Source organism: Phaethon aethereus (assembly GCF_964289735.1).
Source record: "Phaethon aethereus genome assembly, chromosome: 2".
NCBI classification, from domain to species: Eukaryota; Metazoa; Chordata; class Aves; order Phaethontiformes; family Phaethontidae; genus Phaethon; species Phaethon aethereus.
The window spans coordinates 613,499-636,649 of record NC_138582.1 but is presented as its reverse complement, the minus strand read 5'-3'; the positions used below and the strand labels follow the sequence as shown (position 1 = coordinate 636,649).

Here is a 23,151-nt window from a genome sequence, read left to right as displayed (position 1 = left end):
AATCCAGGATTGTTTCCAAAATTGCTGTTGTTAAAAAGCAAATGCTAAAATTAGATTTAAAAAGGAAAAGCTCAAATTGCTGATGATGGAAGCAGCCATAGCTGCAGTTTGAGATTATCAGAGTTCCCCCTTCAAAGCTCTGTAAAATTAAAACATACGAAGTCAGTTAAAATGATCCACTGGATTTTGGCATGAAGGGAGATTCTCAACTAAAAGAAACTGCATCCAGTTCTTTCATTCAGCAAATATATAAGCAGAAGTGCCTGTTGCTCCCAAGCCACTTTGGGTCACTGAAAGGTTTAAGGTCCAACTCTGGTCTTACTGCTGGAGGGGTTCAGCAGAGAGCACCAATGTATCAGGGTAGACAGATCAGATTACTGCCAAGTTCAGATGCCTTTCTCCCTATTAGAGGCATTAAAAAAAAAAAAAAAAGGGATGTTTTACTTCAGTAGTGGGCAGCAAAGACTGATTTCAGAGCTGTAAGCAACATCTGTCTCCTCCACATCTGCAGAGCTCACTTGATAACAGAATCTGTTCACAGCCCTTGTTCCACTCATGGAAACCAGGAGTCACACCCCTGCTCCTTTTTTCGTTTTCATTTCTTTCCTCTTGCATGGGCAAGCATGTATTTTCCCTGTTCTACGTGGAAAGGGACCTGAAGCCAACAAGCTGGCAAAGAGTAGAGTTGTGTAGTTATTGCAAGGCATAGGCGAGACCCATCCTACTTCATTGTGCTCCCTGCCTGGCAGCTGCTCCTTGAGAGCCCCATGCTGGGCACCCCTGTATTGTCACATTTCGTTTCACAGCTAGTGGGCAACATAGTGGACTCACCCACTAGTATCCTCCTACCTGTAAGACCCCATTACTCCTAACCAGACCCCAGCAAGGCCACTTCCTACCCTTCCCCATTTCCTGAATCCTAACCCACTATCTTATCTGCTGTTTGCACCTCCTATCTCTGCCACCATATCCTAATCCCCAACTATTCTGCTCTCTATCGCTGTCACACATGCACACGGCTATACTCTTGCTACAGCTGTTCGGCTCCTTTCTCATTTCTGCCCCAGTTCACCAATTCAGTCATGGTGCTGACAGAAGACAGATATCTGGCCTCCTCTGACACTCAGTACAGTGTGCTTGTAGAGTGGTTCACACTGCATGCACAAGAGTTTATGTGTACATCTAGGTAGGTATCTGTCTCCCAGAATAGCACAAAACACTGGCAGGAGCAGTTCCCTACATGGGTTAGGTTGCTGCGCTCACAGAGGCAAGTGGCACAGAGCTGGCACAGGCTCCTGCTTATTCAGTCATTTTTGCTTGAGCACATAGGTGTCAGTGTCAGAGGGAGGCACTTCACTGAAATTCCTTTTTTTTCCTCTTTCTTTTTTTTTTTGCCTCCAAGCTATCCATTTCCACATACTCCCAAAAGAAGGTGAGGTGACATGGTGTGGGAGGTGGAAGGAGATGCTTTTTGGCAAAAGACTGGAAATTAAATAGGAGCAAAGGCAGGCTGGCCCTTCCTTCTAATTCATACCAGAGTAGAAGCTCCCATATTAACCACTAAAAAAATCGAAGTTGAGGAAATAACAGCTGGAGCCCAACACACTCTCACACTCATATGTTCTCCCTGTCCTACCCTTCCCCCCCCCCCAATATTTACAGGCTAACAAGCTGCAGCTGCCCACTGTCCTACCCACACCTCCTCTCAATTTGCCATCAATGAGTTTAGTGTCATCCCATTTTGTTTAGGACATGCCCCAGTGCGTTATTGGGTGAGAAAAGAGGGCGGTTCACAGCCATAAGGGAAGTTAGTTGACCACAATGCTTCCTGGGGTGCTCAGTTCCCATCCAGAGTCCAGGAGGCAGCAGTGTGGGCAGTCCAGTGCTGTCCCTGGAGCACAGGAAGCTCAAGAGTCCTGTGCTGGGCTATTCCATCGCCCAGGTGCATCAGATCTTCTACGTAGGGACAGCAGCCTCCAAACTGCGCCGGCTGTGTCGGAGTTTGCGTTTGCTGCTGTACAGGGCAATTTCTTCAAGTGCTGATGAAGCAGGTGTTGATGAATCACGTGTTACTAACATTTCCTCTTCCTCTGGCTGCCCGTCCTGCTCCTGGGGAACTGTGTGGACAAGAAAAGTTAAGGTTTTAAGAGAAAGTGCTAGGTTAAGTATATAGCTGATACAGTTAACATAGACATAAGGGTATACCCAGGTGCTGAATTTGAGACAGCACTCAGGTCTTAGTGATTTACAGTAATCCCGTGCCCAGAACTTTTAGGTGATCTGAAGCTCGTGTGCTGACTACTGTGGATTCTGGGAAGGAAGTCACATGCGTGAGAAAACACCTGCCCCTAACACCCACTATTCACTGAAAATTATTGGAAGTGCCAAGCCTTAGGAAAAATCAGGTACACTGAAAGGACTCAGGTGTATGCTAGTGCTCCAAGCATTTCACTAGTTTCAGTAGAGTAGCATGCATTAAAGAGCAATGTGACCGCCAGTATGGTATGCTGTAGCTAATGAGAAAGGTCAGTGTTTTGGCCTTGCTTAATGTTGAAATTACACAACTAAGTCCTTTCTGTAAATTTAGACTGTGACTTGCATCCCTCACCAAGGGACCTCACCAGGAAAGATACTCTGACAGGGCAGACTCTCAGTTAACTTGGTCTCAGGTCCTTGTAGGATGTGTTCTGCATCTAAAGTACACTGTTGTTACAGTGGCTCCTTACCCTCCTGAAAGGAGCTGGTAGAGCTTATCTGATGTGTTTTGACATACAGCTGGAACATCTGCCCTTTGTGATAATTTGGCGTGAGCAACTACTGTGAGATACTTGTGTAAAAAGGAAAAAGTTATAAAGCCACAGATTTTTTCCTTCAAGTGCAAACTGTCTCCTGGGGAACCTCTCTGAAGTCTTTGAACATAGCAGAGAACCTCAAATACAGAAATCTATGAAGATATAACAGATCAGACATATCTCACTGCAGGGGGGGTTGGACTACATGACCTTTAAAGGTCCCTTCCAACCCAAAGATTCTATGATTCTATGATCAAAGGTGCACAGTCAGCTGAGCTGTACCCAGTGGCCTGTCCTCTGCTCTAGAGCCAGACTCCGAGATGCACTATCATCCTTGTTACAGTACCCGAGTATGAGTAGTTGTAATTCAGAATCTTTCCTGAACTATTAACCGCAGCATTAACCTGTTGTTTGAAAAGGCCTCAGAACCACATGAATGTAGAGGACAAATCTGACATTGTGAAAGCATACTGGGATTGGTAAGCAGATGACTGACTTTGAAACAAGGCAAACAGGTATAAAAGAAATGCATGGGCACATGCAGATAAAAATCTAGGTGAGGGTGGGGTGGGGGAGGAAATCAACATGGCTTAGAGGGAAGTCATTCCTTTTAGACCCTCTTAGACTAGAATTTGCCAAAGGAGCCATCAGACATGCAAGTTAAGTAATAACACAATATACTGAACTTTTAAAAAACCTTTTGATTGTTCCTCAGCCAAAGCTCTTAATGAAAACAAGCTGCCATGGGATAATGCGGCACATCCTTTAGTGGGTAAATAAGTAGTTAAAACACAGAAAAAGTGCAGGAAGACATTATCTAATACCTATGTGTATTAGGTTCAGTATTTGGTAACTAATGAGAAGGAGTAGACGTGATAAAGATGGTACTGAGAGAAACTGCTGATGATACCAAGCTGTACATCAGGGTAGTCAAATGAAACTCAACTACAAAAAAGGGTATTATGATTTTACACAGTTGACTGGGCAATGATGCGGAAGTTGAAGTCTATTCACGTTTGCAGTAGACTCAAGAAATAAACAACCCTAAAATTAAAGGCCTCTGGCTTAGAAAACACTAAAACACACATTGTTGTAGTCTGGAGTAGTATTCTGGAATGAATCATTTTATGATTTATCACTTCTTACCTGGACAAGCTTCAGGAGTGGGCCCGTGTGAACCTCATGAGGCTCAACAAGGCCAAGTGCAAGGTCCTGCACCTGGGTCAGGGCAACCCCCGGTATCAATACAGGCTGGGGGATGAAGGGATGGAGAGCAACCCCATGAAGAAGGACTTGGGGGTCCTGGTGGGTGAAAAACTGGACATGAGCCGGAATGTGCGCTTGTAGCCCAGAAGACCAACCATATCCTGGGCTGCATCCAAAGCAGTGTGGCCAGCAGGTCGAGGGAGGGGATTCTACCCCTCTACTCTGTTCTGGTGAGACCCCCCCGCAGTGCTGCATTCAGCACTGGAGCCCTCAGCACAGCAAAGACATGGGCCTGTTGGAGAGGGTCCAGAGAAGGCCACAAAAATGATCAGAAGGTTGGAACACCTCTCCCCTGAGGACAGTCTGAGAGAGTTAGGGCTGTTCAGCCTGAAGAAGAGAAGGCTCTGGGGAGACTTTATTGCAGCCTTCCAGTACTTAAAAGGGGCTTCTAAGAAAAATGGGGGCAGTCTTTTTAGCAGGGCCTGTCACAATAAGACAAGAGGTAATGGTATTAAACTAAAAGAGGGTAGATTTTGACTAGATCTAACGAAGAAATTTTGTACAATGAGGGTGGTGAAACCCTGGCCCAGGTTGCCCAGAGAAGTGGTAAATGCCCCATCCCTGGAAACATCCCAGGTCAGGTTGGACGGGGCTCTAGCAAACTGCTCTAGTTGAACATGTCCCTGCTCATGGCAGGCAGGTTGGACTAGATGACTTTTAAGCGTCGCTTCCAACCCAAATTATTCTATGATTCTATGCTTTTCTTCTTTCATGCTCTTTTCTTGGCATTCCCAGTGGCTCGCATCAGACACAATATCAGACTAGCCAGAACCTTATACTGACTTAGTAAATTTATTTTTACACTATTGGATGATGCTTAAGCTCAATAAAAGTAATATAATTCCAATTGCATGTAAAATACAGAATCACAGAAAAGACCCTCAAGATCACCAAGTTCAACCATCAACTGAACACCATCATGCCCACTAAACCATGTCCTGGAGTGCCACGTCTACAAGTCTTTTGAACACTTCCAGTGATGGTGACTCCACCACTTCCCTGGGCAGCCTATTCCAATGCTTGACCATTCTCTCCGTAAAGAAATTTCTCCTAATATCCAATCTAAACCTCCCCTGGCGCAACTTGAGGCAATTTCCTCTAATCCTGTCGCTACTTACTTGAGAGAAGAGACCAACACTCACCTCACCACAGCCCCCTTTCAGGTAGTTGTAGAGAGCAATGAGGTCTCCCCTCAGCCTCCTCTTCTCCAGAGTAAACAACCCCAGTTCCCTCAGCCGCTCCTCATAAGACTTGTGCTCCAGCTTCATTGCCCTTCTCTGGACACACTCCAGCACCTCAACATCCTTCTTGTAGTGAAGGGCCCAAAACTGAACACAGTATTCAAGGTGCAACCTCACCAGTGCCGAGTACAGGGCACGATCACTTCCCTACTCCTGCTGGCCACACTATTGCTGATACAGGCCAGGACGCTGTTGGCCTTCTTGGCCACCTGGGCACACTGCTGGCTCATGTTCAGCCGGCTGTCGACCAGCAGCCCAAGGTCCTTTTCCACTGGGCAGCTCTCCAGCCACTCCTCCCCAAGCCTGTAGCGTTGCATGGGGTTGTGACCCAAGTGCAGGACCTGGCACTTGGCCTTATTAAACCTCATACAGTTGACCTCAGCCCATTGACCCAGCCTGTCCAGATCCCTCTGCAAAGCCTTCCTACCCTCAAGCAGATGACATCCTTAAAATGAGATTAGGATTCTGTATTCATTAGGAGGAGGTTTCTGAAACCACCGGCACACTTCTCAGCAATACCATTTAACTTTTGAGGTTTACATATCAGAAAAGATGGGAGAACATATAGAACACCTTCTGTCACTGCATAAACTCATCATATACCTACATTTGCAATACTGCATGCAGCCCTGTTCTCTACCTCAAAAATGGCATAGATGAAATAAAGGTGTGGGAATGATTCCCACAAAGAAGCACTAGGATTCTTCAGCCTGGAAGAAAGATAACTGATATGACACTAGCCTACATGAATGGTACAGAAAGAGTGAATAAGACATAGTTATTTACATCCCAGAACACCCAAGAAAATTGTCAAGAAACAGAATTAAAGCAATCAAAATGCCTAATTATGGAACTCAATGTCACAAAGCACTATGAAAGATAAAAAAATCTAGACAATTTTATAGAGGATCATTCCATCGATGATCTAGAACATCCCAACTTAATAGGTGATCACAGAAAATTGATACTATGCATCTATGCAAGCTCATTTGCTCTGTTTTTTATAGTCTTTTCCCGAAGAACTCACTTCCAGCCAAACAGGATACTGGTATATTCTGAACCAGTACAAGCCTCCCTTACATGCTTCCTATTCTGTGAAAGAAATCAGAAAATACTGGAAGAGAGCACAGGCATTCTAACTACTACGAATCTAGAGATTCTACTTTTGTGAAATTTTGGCATTTTGGTAGGAAAGAATCTGTAAAATGGAAGTCTGGAGAACAAAAGGGTGGACGAAAGTCTTTGGAGTAGAGATGTGACTAAAAAGGCTGGATGGGGATAAATTAGCAATACAAGAAGGTGGAGAGATCATCTTTCATTCCTATGTGTACATAAGCTACAGAACTGAGTCCTAGACAAAACTAATAATATAGTAGTGATTAGACCAGTGTAGTATAAAAAGATACCTTTTCTGTTTAAATTGCTGTAGACATTAGACATCCCAAATGGACAAAGACCATGAGGACAAAAGCAGGTTGTTTTAGTTCACAGAATCACAGAATCACTAGGTTGGAAAGGACCTTCAAGATCATCAAGTCCAATCATTAATCCAGTGCCACCATGTTCCCTAAACCATAAGTAGGTAGGTATCCAGTAATAAGTGCAATATAAAGTTATCAAGAGTGTATTTCTGAAACCTGATGGTTATAAAATTGCAAAGCAAAAGACTCTGGCTCTAAGTGACCTGGAAAGTTACGTCATGAAGCAAACACATAGCATGGTTCCACCCTAAAAACGCTATTATATAGTCCAATAACTTCATGGCCTCTTGAAAACTTTAGATTAAATGTTTTTAAACACATTTTAAAAGTGGTGACCATGAAGTCAGACCCAAGAATGGAAACAACTATTTATTAGAGCCCATCTGCAATGGACAAGAAAATGGTGTGCTTTGAAAGACAATCAGAAGACAGATATGCTAATGTTTTCCTGCAGTCAGCAGTAAGATATCCTTGGAGTTTCTGTTATAACGCTTTTCTAGCATAAAGTTTAGGAATTGCTTATGAGTTTACTACATGATCAAAAAGACGTAATTCTATGATGAAGGATAATTCTGAGCAAAATCTCAGTGTATGTAGAGGTGTACAGAGAAAAGGTGTCACTAAATGTAGCAATTAGATCTCTTTAAAGCCGTATTAAATATGCGCAGAAGTGAAAGGCCTAGTAGGATATCAAATTGCTGCCTGAAATGCTGGGAGTTGCAAATGAAGCTGGGCAGGCTGCGAGGAGAATGCACACACATCGTGTTGTTTTGAACAGCATAATAATCCTGTGATCTTTGGTAACTGGTCTCCTTTCCTTTTACTTTTATAGTACAGGAAAATGCAAGTAAAAATCACTCCAATTCTCAAATATTTTCCCAGAGAAGTATTTTATTGCAAATAATTTCTCCACATGTTCTGACAAGGATATCTGAAAAGGGACAAAAGCAGGCCTAGGAGGAGGCTGGAACTGATGCAGAAAAGGAGGGGTTTTAAAATTCGTCATGCAGGTGTTATAGCTCGCCAAAAATCATTGTAAAAATAAAAATAAAAATCTGTATGTTGTCTGGAATGCTACACTGCCTGGAAGAATGAGATGGGGGGGGGGATCTAAAACAAACTTGAGAGGTTCGTCCCATAGCAAAAGAGCTTAGTTGCATCTTCATCTGCTATCCTTCCAAATTGATTTTGGAAAAATCTGCTTTTTTTTTTTTGGTGACTCATACACATTACAACCTCAAACATTGGTGACTTAAGGATTACTTAAGGACTAAGGACTGGGTTAAAAAACTCTTGACAGAGCACCACACACTCTTCTTTATGGCTTTTATTCTATTTGAGGGTCCAATAGACTAATGACAGACAATAATGAGGTCTGAAGCCCCTAAGCAATTGCTGATTATTTCCTGACCCTTCAGTGACCTCCTAATTATGTACACTGACTAAATGGACTACCTCAAGAGAATAAACCAGGGTTGAGAGGTTTACTCCAAGGGATGAAGAACAGATGTTGTCTGGAAATTAAGTTTTTCTTGAGTATCAGTGCAGCAGAACCTCCTTCCGGAAATGACCCATACATGGATCAAGCTGTCTGGAGTGCAGCCTTTACTCAGTGAGATTTGCCAAGATAAAATTAAGAGAGAACCTATTCCTTGCATAAAATAAAGGGGGGCGGAAATAGCTGCAAAACAGGCATAAAAAACCCAGCATCAACTGTTGAAGGAAACAGAAGTACTACTAAGGAGAAGGCAGGTCCTGCTGAGCCCCCTAATACTACTACAGCCACCTAGAATTAAGTGGGAAATAGTCTGAGCCTGTCTATTGTAGTTGGGGATAGAAAGACATACCATAGCTAGGGCAGCCTGAAGAGATACAGCAGTCAAAGCTGTTTATTTAGGTGACCATGCACACAGATCCACAAGTGTGATAGTGGGTACTCAAGCACCCAAATGCTCTCAAGTCTTAAACCAGGATGAATTTATCTGCAACTGCCTGCTGCAGGCAGCAAGATTCTTTGCTCTAGCAAAAGGGGCACAAGGCAGACCCTGAACAATGGATATTATTCACTTACAGCAGGTGACAGAGGCAAAAACTTCCCACCCACGTTCTACTACCACTCTTTATTCCAGAACACAAAACCAGAAGAAAACAAGGCATGCTTGTTACACACCATTCTCAGCAAATTAGCCATCACTAAAGCACAATGCAAATGTCCTACCCAAAACTGAATGTGGCAAGTTTGGAGGTGTCATTCTAGAACGGACAAAATAGGACACTGCTTCAAGCATCAAGAAGCTAAAGTCCTCAGGGTTGGTTCCTCAAGCAGGCAAAGGGGAACCCTCTAGAACCATGGTGGGAAGCAAGTAATACAAAGACGAGTCCTTTGGCCATGAACTTACCCGAGTTGTTTCTGTCATCTATGTATCTGAGGTCATCAGCTGCATCAGGTGACTGGAAGAGAAGAGAAGGCATGAGCATCCACCTCTGTAACACTGATGTCAGGTAATTCCCCACTTCCAGCCTTCCAACACACTACAGAAAACCTTTTACCTTCAAAGGCGCTTGTAATACAGCAGCTGGGGCATGACCCTCAGTGAATGAACGATTATAATATTAATCCTTTGTGCAAAAGTCAAGCAGCCCATTGCCTGAATTGCAGGATGAGGTGTGTGTCTGCGCATCAGAGCTCTCCTCCTTTTACTTTGTGTGCGTAGGAAGAAGAGGATAGGAAGTGACATGAAAGGCAGAAAGCGTAAAGACTATAGAAAATGAGTAGAAACATGGGAGGAGAGCAAAGACATGAGCTACGTTTCCTTGAGAGTCCTGGATCCTAATTCTGCATCTGCACTAATCCCAGGACTTGCTTCTTATGCAAAATCAACTTTCTTCTTTGTATCCAGGCATGTATAGAGAACTGATATGGGACAGGAAGCAGTTACATCCCAACAGATGGCAGAGACAGCTTTGGAGAAATGGCTAAGTGATACTCATGAAACTCCACCAGTTCCTGCTAATTTTAAAGCCTTCACAAAATGAAGACCATTCCAATAACCAGAGCTGTCTGTAGCGTATCAGACCAGAGTGACAACACCATGAGAAAACAACTTTGCTCATGGTCATGAACTTGAGGTGGCTTGAAAATCAGCACTACTCTGGGGACAGGCATGAATGTCCCAAGCCCTACTTATTTTTCTGAAATACAGAATTTAATCTAGCTGTATATAGTGCTTCAAGGATAGAAGGGTCAAAGTATCCTATTGAGGTATTCCGTTAACTTCAAAAGTGGCTGCAGTTGTTACTTCTTTCTAGGTTTGTACACAGTACTTACACTGAGCTCAACATTAATCTGAACTTTACAAATGTAAGGATAGGATTTCAGAAGAGCTCACTATTCAGCAAGTTTAATAATGCCAAATTCATCTGAAAGTTCTGGCCACTAGTGATCAAAATCTATCTTTTAGGGGTCGTCTTGCTCAGCTCAAGACCACAAGTGAGGAGTAGCTTAATTTTTTTTTAGTCATAGGACGGTGTCTCTATAGACTTATATATAAAGCATTGGGGAAATTTCACAGCTGTGAGAGTACAAGAAGCCCTCATTTCCATATAAACTTGCCTATTTTGTGCAAGCGGCAAACTTGGAGGAGGCAAGAAAGAGCGGGGGATGATCTCAGCCCATTTAGTGTTTTAGAAATAAAGCAAATGTATGGTAGAAGCCATGCTCTTCATGAACAGAAGAGCACAGGGGGCTGTGATGACTTTGGCATGCACTGCTGAGGAACACAGCCCAGCCAAAATAGCACTGCGCTGATCCAAAGTGAGTGACATAGTTATGCGACTATGGCCAGGAAGAAATACAGTCTCTTAGTTACTGCACTGCTGACAGAGGTCCAGAGGAACTGCTTGATGATTTGGAGGTGTAGCCTCCTTTGGAGGCACCTTCTCAGCTGCAAGAAGACCCAGTGCTGCACTGTGGCCTCAGTACAGGCTTCGGGAAACTCAGGTAGTCCAGAGCTGCTACTAGGGTTTGAGCAGCCAGCCCTCTAACTCACTTGGTACAGAACCTGGAGAGGTGCATACCTCAAAAGGGAAGGGATTCTTAGAGAAAAACATGAGTGACTGCCAAGGGCTGAGCAATACTACCAGTGAAAGGAGTCAGCCAAGAATATGCAACAAATAACGTATAACTGCCCAAGAATCCTCAAACTGCAACTCTGCTAAAATCAGCCTGGTTTTGGGGATGACACCTCGGACCTGGTATCTTTGTGTCATGACAGCAAGTTAATGCCCAACATGTCAGTACTTGCTAGCTCTCCACACACAGCACAAATGTAACTGCAGGTATCTATCTGCTTTACTGTCTTTATATAAAACAAAAAAAAAAATTTAAAATTACAGACATACGGTATCTGCTCAAATCAGCTGTCACAAATGCAATCAGTTAATGACTAACCCAGATAATAAGAGAAAGGCCATTGACAGTCCTGGGCAACGAGGTGGCCCTGCTTGAGCAGGGGAGTTAGACAAGATGACCTCCAGAGGTCCCTTCCAACCTCAACTGTCCTGTGATTCTATGAGAAAGCAGTTTAAATGAATATGAGGTTCTTTCAGGAAGGAGGAGAACCTTGCCATGGCGCTCACCCTTGCAACTTGGTGTTCTCTTTCCACGTGATTATTTCACAGTTCATCTACAGCAGAGTTACAACATAGGAGAATGGTTACCACAGCTGCTTCTTGGGCAGGATGCTGGATACATTCCAGTTTGATGTTAACATTTGCAATTTGTTGGCAATCATTTCTATTGGTTTTTCTTCCCTTTTAGTTCTCATCTTTCAGTTAAAAATATTTCAGGATCCATTGAGGTGAAGATGTAGCTGCTTTGTATTTGCAAAGCTTTTGTCATTAATTTTAAAACCATCTGGACCAACTTTTTCACAATTCCACTTGAGTGAAGTCTCTACTAAACCCTCAATTATACTGCATGGCTGGTTGTCATTGCCTCCCACACAGACAGGGCCTCTGAAGGGGACTTCCTGAAATCATTCAACCTCTGCTCTGAAGGTTATCACTTCATGTGCAGGCACAATGAAACCCTAACCAATCTAATAGATGGTTCAGCATGCAGTTTATACCTGGATTTCGTAAACAGGTTTGGAGGAAGGAATAGCAGCAAATTCCCGGTAGTCAAACTTCTTTTCAGACATGGACTAGAAGGGACAGCAAAAGAGAAGAAACAGAGAAGAGAGAGTAAGGGGAGAGAAATGGATGGAAAACCAGCAGCAAGCTTAGCAATCTATGCAGAGAGAAAAGCAGAAGCAGAGTATCATTCTCAGTTAGTGCCAAGAGTGCCTGGATAGAGCCTCTGAATATGAAGCATCTCTGGGACATTGTCTTTTTAGTTGTTCTGGTGTCAGGACATGGGTTCCAAGCTGCAGAGAAAACATTATGTGCTCCAATAAAATGCACATGCACACCAAGTTAGATAAGAAACCTGTTTTCATGGGAAAATTCATGGTAAGATTCCTGATGCCTGTAGCACAGTCAGGATTTCAATCCAGAGTTGGCTGTATCGTGTGACCTTGGGCAAAACTAGGTCCCCTCTCTGTGCAGCCACTCCCGCTCTTCCATTTGTCTGTCTTACTAATTTGGACAGTTCTCTGCAACAATGTTCTGTTGCATTTATACAGTGCTTAGAAAAATTAAAATGGAGATTTCAGCTGAAGATCTCAGTTTTATGCTGTTGAGGAAACAAGGGGACAAAGTCTCTGAAGTGAAAGGCTTTCTGAACACGGAGGTAAAGAACCAGGAAAAGGATGAAATAACAAAACAAGGAAAGAGTAAACAGATGTTACATCGTAGTTTCAAAAAAGGGAGAATGCCTCTAGCAATGGGTATGGCAGAGCTTCAAGCACTGTGCTCTCTTCATAATTCTGTATATCATGCATCCAGACCTGGCTTAAGTATTTAAGTAGGGATCCCATGGCCCAGATGCATGGTCCACACCCGAGCTGAGTAACCTTTGTTATAGGCGAGATAACAAAAGCAAGCAGAAGTTATGTCATACCAGCCTTCCCGGTGAAGTGACGTTTTTGGGACTGCAATCTGCAAAAGATAACAGAAGAGCACTATTTCAGTGAATGGCTGTATTATATGCAACACTTCCCCAAATCTGCCCCTTGCACTTAGCAGCATTTAAGTGTGATAAAAGACTACGCTCAGGAAAGACTGCCTTCTCAGAACAAATGCCTCTTTCCTGGTTTTTTTTTTAAAAGTCATGATGCTGGCTTTATTTCTGCTCTGATTCCCTGAAACCATACCTCAGATATTCTCTCACGTTTTCTATAGATCAGGCCTATGCTGAGACATGCCCCAGAGGACCTTCCAGTCTAGGCTGAAGGAGAAAATTGCTTTCAACAGGTCTGTTTTCAAGAAAGTTAAGCTAGAGAAACACTAACTTTTTCCCTTGGAGATAAGACATAGCTATGCAGTACCTTCCAATGGTGTTGGTGATGGGGTAGGAACAGGTGAAGGTGACTCTGCCAGCTGCTCCAGCGTGTTGCGTTTTTTCCCCTCCTTGGACTTGGCAATAACCATTTGGGCTTTAAGGGCATCCTGCTCAAGTGATTTCATCCTATCTCAGAAATGAGGGAGGGAGAAAAAGACATCAGACAATGCCTTCTCAGTAAGAAATAACGCTGCCTTCTGCACCCAGCAGCCAGACCACAGTCAACAGGCTGAATGCAGAAAGGCAAAATTAAGCATCTTAATTCCCCGAGGCAGCCAGACTCAGCAGGAGAGTAAAACAGCTTGGTTTGCTGTCATCCTAAAACACACATGCCATCATACATGTTGAACAGACAAGAGCCTAGAGCTAAGTAAGCATCAACGCACTGAGAAGCTGCAGGCCTTTCCAGAGGTGCCATATACAATGGGAGAGCAACCCAAACTGGGAAAGGAACTGCAGGGGCTCAAAATGAGTAGGATCAGTTCTCAGGGCTTTACACTCCTCTGTGTTCTCAGTGTGTTGCACCTTAACTCTCTTCAGCCATCAGGAGATTATGAAATAGCTAAGAAAAAGTGGGTTCAGCCTTCAGATATGTCTGCTCCCTTCTCCCAGTCAGACCCAGCATCCCTCCCCACCATTCTCATTGAGACAACTGCTGGTAGTCTGTGGGACCTCAGGGAAATGAATACCAGCAACGACTAAAATTTCCTCCCTACCCCTGGCAGGCCACAGCTGGGAGCACTGCGTTAGGATGTAGGGATACAGACAGGACTGTTGAGCATGCAGCTGGCAGGGAGGGGGCTGTGCACACCTGGATTGGCTTCCTGACCCAGGGATTCTTGAGGCGTGACTCTGCATTGGACTAGACATCTGAGCTGGCCTGGCCCCGGGAGCAGGTGCCCACTGTCGGGACTGGTACAGCTTCCTGGCCAGATCCTGCTCGTACTGTTTAATACTGTCTTCAAGAGCTGAGGATCTGAGGAGGAGGAGGAGGAGGAAGAGGACGAGGAGGAGAAGGAGGAAGAGGAGGAAGAGGAGATGATGATGATGAACATCGCAGCAGACAAGCGCAGGGAAAGAAAGAAACAGATACAGGAATATACCCTGGCAAGGAGAAATATGGGTCTGATATAGGGGTAGCCTTGATTAAAACAGGCTCCTATATCTGATCCTGTTCCACATCAACTTCTGCAGAATAAGCAGGAACCTCCAGAGGGCAATCTGGCATGATATGCCCAGAAGCAGTAGCCTTCCGAGCCTCAGCATCTAAAGACTGCCCTCCTCACAGACTAGGATAGGACTAGAAACACCCAACAGACCACTGGAAAAGGCCCAGGAGGTAGTTACAAAGAAGTGTGTGTGTATGTGTGAAGCAGACTGAGGGAGTACAGGTCATGAGTGAGTGTGCATGCACACATTTGATATTCTCTTAACGTACATTTGCATACATATATCTGACCACCTGTAAGCATGCACCTTAAGGGGAAGCAAAATGGACAAGCACATTACAAAAGGTCTATTTGCCACAGGCCCTGCAACACATGCAATTGAAGAGGTGAGAGCATCTGTAAAGTAGTATGTGCATGGTAGGAAAACTGCCAAGATGCATATAGCCCTTGCTGGACACCAGCCCCCCTCGGTATGTGCCTGTACATTCTTAATCACCATCTTCCTATGGCATGAATGTCAGTGGTTGTGTGTGCCCAGAACATTTATGTAGCATGGATCCCAGTGTGTTTGTCCCAGCAGAGCACAGGTGTGTGTGCTGGGGACACACACACGCATCACATGTCCTGGCAGAGCACTGGTCACACAGGGAGAAAAGGGAAAGCCCAAGAAGGTGCAAACTGATGGCGTCATGAGTGACAGCACACAGACCAGAGAACTGGAAAGAAGCAGAAGATAGAAGATTAGAAAGAAAGTAATAAAATCAGTGGCATGCACTTCAAGAAAATACAGGTTAGTGAGGCTGCAGCACCATGTGCAGGGCAATACAGTCCTCCCTCCCACACAACACATGTAGTGCTGCCTGGGGGCCCCTGGAAATAAGACCTGAGCCCCAGCTGCCATCATGTCACTGGGCCTACTCTTACACAGTTACAGCAGTTCTAGAAGTGGGATCCTCAGAAGACCAGATCATCCTGGGAGATCTGTGGTAGCAGGGAACAGTCCATACTATCTTACAAAAAGGAGCACATTGTGGTGACTGACTGATTCCTGCCAATGCCAAAATAAGCAAGGCCTTAACCCTACCAAAGGAATCAGCCAGGCACTTCTCTAAGAACTCAATAAAAAGCTACACCTTGGCATCAGAAGCAGAAAGTGGAGCCAAGGACCTGGTCTGCAGAACATAAAAACAGTAACACTGGATCTAACAACTGAAAAGCAAGACAGCTGCAAGTAGCTTCTCCTTGTCATGCATTCTTACCTCTAAAAGGCTCTCCCTTCACTAGTTCATTTTCTATGAACAAAACATGCTTAGAAGAGATGAGACTGAAGGTTTGGAATGCAGGGATCTCCCTCCTGCCCATAATGGGCAAAACCACTATACTCAACACTCATTAACCCTTCTATACAGTGTAATGTAGAACTTTTACTGTGCCCTAAGCAATTTCAACAAAATCCTAGCTAGCAAAAAAGCATATTCAGATGTACAGTAATGTTACAGGCAAATCATGTGATCATCTAAAAAACCCTAACACCTCCCCCACCCCCCAGCATTTTTCAGATTCCTTTATCTGCTGGCAACAGCAAGAAGTTCATGGAAGAACACTGAGTACCAAGGCGAGTGGTGTACATTCTGTGACATGAGCAACGTCCTTGTAATGGCTTTGCTTTCAAAGGTTTGCACACGCAATGTCATGTTTCTCCTTTCTACACCCATCTTAAACAAAGCTTTTATTACAGCATTCCTTGGATTTGTTAATGCTTAGGAGGAATCAGAGCTGACATTACCTCATAAAACCTGCCCCATCGTATGAAGTGGGGGCTTCCCCTATAATTCCCATAATTCACATATTATGCACATATTATTCACATGGAGGCACAAGGGAGAGAAAATTCTGCATATCTGATTGGGAAGGGATGACAGATCAGCCTCTACTGCCTCTCCAAGCACAGTGATGTTGATTTTCAGGAGAAGCCTGACAGACAACTTCTGTTTTGTTGGATCAAATACAACAGTGGACCTTTTTTTGAGGGGTGCAAGACTAAGCAGTAACTCTGTGCAAGATGTCTACTCCTGACAACACTGTGGTGCTTACACAGCATCATATTGACAGTCAGTTTTTAATGTATTCAACACTCAGAGCCTTCCTGTGAGACAGAGAAGTGCTATTACAGTTCTCTCTCTATGCATCTGCAGCACAGGAGGACTCGGTGATCTGTTCAATATCATAAGGAAGTATATGCCAGAGCAAGAATTCGGATCTGGTCATCTGAGTCTCAGCCAGCCTCTTCTGAGCGATGGTTTGTAAGCACACACCTGGCTCCACAAGACCTACAAAGCTTCTAGCCCTGTAACACAAGGGCAATGCATCTGTTTTGGCCGGCATTATTTACAAATTCTCTTCCATTTGTATTTTTGTAAAAGGGTTATTCCTGGCTTAATGTGAAAATACAGAACTTGCATTTGCCAATAGTGCCACTTGAAAAGTTGTGACACAGAAACCATGGGAATAGCATCAACTAGAACAGGCATGAGATGCCAAATACAGCAGAATATTCAGTGAATCAGAGTAGCAGACAGAATCCCACAGTATTTGGAGCATGAAACAATAGCACAGGACAGAAACAACCCTACCAGAGCACATTCTGTTGACATCCTGACTCGTCACTATGCCTGTATGCAGGCATCCCCATTAGTGGGGAGCTGGGGAAGGAGAGATTACTAAGTGTAGACTCACAGAGTAATTCAGGTTGGAAGGGACCTCTGGAGGTAATCTGATCCAAAAGCTCCTCAAAGCAGGGCCAGCTTCAAAGGTCTAACAAACATGCTACAAGATGACAGAAATCAATCTCTTCCAAATCAAGGTTCCATATAACAAACAGGCTTTCCAGTGACCTGTTCAGCTTTCTGACATTACAGGGCAGTGCAGTGAAACTAAGGCAGTGCTTCAGAAAAAAATTTCCAGCTGAGACAGACCAGGCAAAGGAATCATCCAAGGCAAAGAGCTGCAGGATACCAATAAAGTTTTTCTTGAAGGGCAAAAGCCCTGGTACTAGGAACATTAGTCCAGCTCTAAATAAACCATAAGCAGATCTGTTGCACAATCAAGTAACAATGATCAGCTTTGTAGCCTCAAAGCTCTAGATAATTAGCCATCTCTCATTGAGGATTCCACTATGTATTTCTTCATCCTCAGAGCCTCCCCAGAAGATGATGGCACTGTTACCATCCATGTCTAAGCACAAACTGGAATTGCCAAGTGGTATCACAACTCACAGTAATCCCTCCAGCGTCTTATATAGCAGGCTGGCAAGGATGAGTCACTAGCAGCCCTGTTCCTCTAAAGCTCTCATTCAAACCTCAAGAGACACTGTTTCAGATTGTCCTTTGAATGCCTCCTACGGTATGGGAAGAAAACTACAATTAGTTATAGGAGCAGCTTAACTAATTTTTGAAAGGAATTATATGACACAGTAAATGCCTGGACTAGCTTCAAGTCTTAAGTTCTGAGCTAGGAAGTTCTCCTTCTTCCAAAACAGTTTTTAATCACTCTTTCATAGCTGAGGAAACACCTTGTGTGGCTAAGAATGCCCTCATCCGGCTAATTTCATGGCTTCAGCAAGTTTTCCAGTCTAGCAACACTGGAATTTTTCATTCTGAATATGTCACTTAGCAGCTTCAATACATATCACCTTTTTTATGTGTTACAAAGGAGGTGGGAAGCCGTGGGCTGAGAGGGAAGGAGTACGTTCACCATCACATGAAAGGTGTTTAAGTTACCTCTTTATAAAACCTCACTGTCTTCATGATTGTGCAAGCACTGTCGAAATATAAGAGACATCTCACCCATGTAGCTGTTAGAAGCAGATGAGCTCAGACAAGTGGCGGATGCTTGGCACTGTTTGAACAGATACTATATAACCTCCACTAACACCTGACTTAGGAAGGCTTATTTATTCCCTGTTTTTAATACCATGTAATCCAAAAGACATACAGCAGGTCCCCTTTTCCTGAACTAGCCTAGTGAAGAGAACAGTGAAGATTCCTCTGTCTCACCGTGCCGCCCTCCACATTGCTCGTTTCTCTGCCTCCAGAGCACGACGTTCTGCTGGAGAAAGCTCCTTCTCTTGACCACTCAGAAGCTCAGGACTCTGCATTCGCAATCGCTCCTGATGCCGCCGTTCAGCTTTGGCTGTCCGCACAGGTGCCACTGGATCCCCTGCTCCAAGATATAATGGACTCAACCTGGGCAGAGAGGAACAGTGAGTGGTAGGCTGGCATGGTCCACCACAACTCTTATCTGCCTTGTTTTCAAGATAAAAACTGACTGACATCCCCAATCAACTGTTTAGTACCACATCCAAGGACATCACCTTGGGAGACGGAAGAACATGTAACAGAGGTGAGTTTCTCTTAAGAAGTTGGTTCCGATCACAGTTTCCCATTCTCCACAAAATCCTTCCTTTTATACCCTATGTCTGCTAAAAAGGAGGAGCCATCTGCTCCATCATCTGGCAGCTCCTAGGCAAAGGACACTGCTGATCCACTTACCCAGACATAGAGTTGGTTCTCTGTTCAGGCTTGATTCCCTCTTCCAGTGAATTCCTCTGTGAGCTGCTGTTCTCATTGACCTCACAGGACCTAGAGCAAAACAAGCATGTCAGTTAACAGTACCACAGGCTGGCACACCCAAGAAAGGTTCGGAACAGATCCAAGCCCCAGAAAGCAACGACTAGTTCAGTCTGAAGACGCAACCCTTAATGACTTTGCTCAACAGCTCCTTCTCCGTTGCTGCAAACGTTTCCTTTGTTGATTTCATAAATGTTCATACTCCCTAATGTCAGAACTCATTTTCTTCATTTGGAGGTCAACCATCCACTAACACACACACACTCTTCAAATGTAATGCATCGTGTTGTTTGACAAGTTCTTGCATGGTTCTAGCCTGGCTCTTTCCAGCTGCCATTACGTGATGGGCAGCCTGGCTGCTTCCAGCTTTTTGCTTTGCTGATGACACATATACATGAATGTTAACAAAGGATCACTGTCCTGGGTTGTAAGTGAATGAACATCTGGGCTAGGGGTGAATCCTGAGTGATCTCAAAACAGTGATTCTTAATGTAGCCACTCTGTGTGCAACTGCTTGACACACTGAGGCTTTATGCTCATAACCAAAACCATCGCACTCTTAAGCTGTGCACATGCAGTTTGATCTGTAATGAAAGGAGGTCACAGAAGCGTGTTTTCCACAGGTTAAGAACATGCGCACAGCTACTGTGACTCAGTTGGCAGTGAGAATGTTTATCATGACTCTGAGCCCTTATTTTTACTGCTCAAGTTTATTTTGATTAAATTTCAGTTTCTATGACAAAAAAAATTTTCAAGAAGCACAAATTCAGTCTATTCCACTGCCTCGCCTTTGCTCATATATATATATAATAATATAAATGCATCAATAATAAGCAACTGAAAGTCATCTGACAGATCCAGCCTTACTGTTCTCTAACCTCCCACATTTCAATACAAAAACAGTAGGAATAAGTAGGCCTTCACTTCAAACCAAGAAGCTGGTTTGCATTTGGCTGCTGTCCTTCCTTAGAGTTGCCCTGTCAGCACAGGAGGTGGAATCATTATGCGAGAAGTTCCTCAACAGAGACTGGACAGAAACAATGGAAAGATATGAGATTCAAAATGACAGGATAAATGTTTTCATCCACCGTAAGACTCACAATAAAAGTGTGAAGAGAATAATGTCTGTACCAAAGACACAGAAGAGAGAGTCAGATAAGGACAGGTTCAGCTTTATTCTAGTGCAACCTTCTTTTTATTTGAAAGCTTATGAAAAGCCTTTTTTCATTCCCCAGTTCTATGCCCAAGAATTGGAAAAACAACATCAAGATATCCTGGAGGACAAGTCCAGGAGAAGCAGGAAACAAAAGCCTAAAAAACCCCAAACCTAGGTTCAACATCAGGGCTCATCTTGAACTAGTTCTCTCTAAAAAACATCATCTCTACATACCCAAGTGCACAGCTAAAGGAGCTATTCTTCTGAAAAGAAAGAGCTGTAAAAACCTGCCCACTTCTATGCTGAAGAAGAAATACTGCCCAGCCCTCTTCTCTGAAAAACTGATACTGGGACCTCTCTGACACATGTGGGTGGTACTGAGCTACCAGTCTTTTCTTACCGAGTTGCTGGAGCCTGGATGCTCCTTCCATTTAGTCTCTCAATCTTGTACTCCACTCCTTCAATGATGACACTGGACTGCGTGTTTATCTCAGGCACCTGTTTCACCATCTCATCCTCTTCTGCCTCTTCCTCCAGCAGAAGGGTACGTTTCTGCTGCAGTTTTCGAGCTGCCAAAATAAGACAGACTCATCTTATACCACAAAGCACTCGCTAAACCCCCACAAGGATAGGGGTTAAGGACCTCTGGGCAGGTCCTTATGCTCATCATCCCTGCAAGTTTGTGCTGTTTTAAGTCCACACCCTCTCCATGGATGCCTCTGTTTCTCCTCCATTCCACCAATATTTCAGATGTAACAAACTCTACACCATTCCCTCAGTCCCTCCTTCCTTATTCACTAAACTTCCATTCCTGGACGCTCTACAGGACACATTTCCAGCAATTCATCATGCTGAGTACACTCATCCTCAAACTGGAAGTTGTGTGCAGACTCTTCTGCCCCCTTCCCCAGAGTGGAGAGCCCTAGGAATCTGCATACATGTGTCGAGTCTGATCTTCCCACTCACCTCCTGGAGAGACCAAAGCCTGGAGTGCTAGTGACAGGCCTCCATACATGGCAGTGGACCGGGGGAACCATTAGGCAGGAAGACATATAGGTCACAAGAGGATCAGGGACAAAAAGGGCCTGCAGGCAGGTATTCTGCAGGCGACCAGTCACCAGCGGTGTTCCTCAGGCTCAATTCTAGGGCCAGTTCTGTTCAGTATTTTTAACAATGACCTGGATGCAGGAGTTGAATGCACCATTAGCAAGTTTGCCAATAATACTAAACGGGGAGGTGCTGTTGACTCTCTCAAGGGACATGAGGCCTTGCAGAGTGATCTAGATAGATGGAACATTGGGCAATCATTAATGGCATGAAATTTAACAAGCACAAATGCTGGATTCCACACCTGGGACAGAGTAACGCTGGCCACAAGTATAAACGGGGAGAGGAGTGGCTGGAGAGCAGCCCTGCAGAAAGGGATCTGGGGGTGCTGGCTGGCAGCAGGCTCCATAGGAGTCAGCAGTGTGCCCCGGCACCAAGAGGGCGAACCGCATCCTGGGGTGCATTAAACACAGAGAGTCAAAAGAGGTGATTATCCCGCTGTATTTAGCGTTGGTGTGGCCTCACCTTGAGTACTGTGTGTAGTTCTCGGCCCCACCGTTTAAGAAGGATGTGAAGGTACTTGAATGCGTGCAGAGGAGGGCAACAAAGCTGGTGACAAGGCTGGAAGGCATGTCCTGTGAGAAGTAACTGAGGACTCCGGGTATGTCTTATTTGGAGAAAAGGGGGCCAACGGGCAATCTCATTGCCCTCTGCAATGAGGAGGGGACATGGAGAAGGAGGTGATGATATCTTCTCCCTAGGATCCAGAGACAGGGCGCCTGGGAATCGCTCAAAGCTGCGTCAGGAGAGGTTCAGACTTGACATTAGGAAACATTTCTTTACCAAAAGGGTGGTCAAACAGTGGAACAGGCTTCCTAGAAAAGTGGTCGATGCTCCAAGCCTGTCAGTGTTTAAGAGGCATTTGGACAATGCCCTTAATAACATGGTTTAACTTTTGGTCAGCCCTGAATTGGTCAGGCAGTTAGACTGGATGATCATTGTAGGTCCCTTCTAACTGAAATACTCTATTCTATTCTGATCTTTCTACCATAACTACAAAGTAATAATGCTGCTTGGCCTCTTTTGTTAAATGTTTTTAAAATAAACAAATGCAAAGAGAACACTTGTGCAAGTAGATGTGTCTATATGCTGAAATTTCTAATGCTGCAGTTTTCTAGCAGGTGGAGCCCAAAGCAGCGGAAATCTTTGTATAAGTGCTGGAATTGCAAAGATCCAGAGGATGTAACTTACCACTTTGAGATATTTGATTGGGATGTTTCATCCTGAGTAAGCAAGAACTAAATTTATTGTCTGGACAATCTTCACCATGGGATCTCTCTTCCCCAGAGGGATTTCCCCGCCCCCCCAATTCTAGTAGTCTGAGATATCCTGATTAGAGGTGATGTTTCTCCTCATCTACCCCACTTAGCAAATCTCAAAACAAGCTGAAATGCAAACCTGAAGCTCATCATTACTCTACAGTTTCTCCTTCCATACTTTATATTGTGATCTTTGTATCCTCTCTTTTAGCCAACAGTAAGACTCTGACGTACCCAGGTAACTTTTTATGTTGGACCTGTGATTCTTTTGGCCACATCACGTTGAAGAAACCCAAAATGACAACTTGAAATTTCTTTTTCTTACCTTCCTATCATTTATGAGCTTACTCTTGTCTTAAAATGTATTCATGTTCCTGAACTACTACGTGAAAATGAGAAGGTTTCCAATGCTCTGGACAAATTCACAAACAGCCTCTGAATAGGAATACAGGAGGGAATGTGGGAAAGAGAAGACTAGCTATTTATAAAATGAGAAAACAAAACAAAGCCAAAAAATTTACGAAAGAAATTCTATTATAATCTTTGCAAG

At 44.1% G+C, this 23,151-nt stretch overlaps 1 protein-coding gene across 1 annotated transcript in view; it reads right to left on the bottom strand.

Moving 5' to 3' along the window:
* Window positions 1-1,956: 1,956 nt before the first annotated feature.
* The window catches only part of SCRIB (scribble planar cell polarity protein), a gene marked incomplete at both ends in the record, with an annotated part of 119,655 nt that continues 98,460 nt past the window's right edge, over window positions 1,957-23,151 (bottom strand). The window contains 9 exons of the mRNA XM_081996305.1: window positions 1,957-2,117; window positions 9,180-9,231; window positions 11,910-11,984; window positions 12,842-12,879; window positions 13,269-13,408; window positions 14,094-14,258; window positions 18,507-18,695; window positions 19,002-19,091; window positions 20,636-20,804. Coding sequence (XP_081852431.1) covers window positions 1,957-2,117; window positions 9,180-9,231; window positions 11,910-11,984; window positions 12,842-12,879; window positions 13,269-13,408; window positions 14,094-14,258; window positions 18,507-18,695; window positions 19,002-19,091; window positions 20,636-20,804 — 1,079 coding nt within the window. The remainder of the gene's footprint in view (window positions 2,118-9,179; window positions 9,232-11,909; window positions 11,985-12,841; window positions 12,880-13,268; window positions 13,409-14,093; window positions 14,259-18,506; window positions 18,696-19,001; window positions 19,092-20,635; window positions 20,805-23,151) is intronic.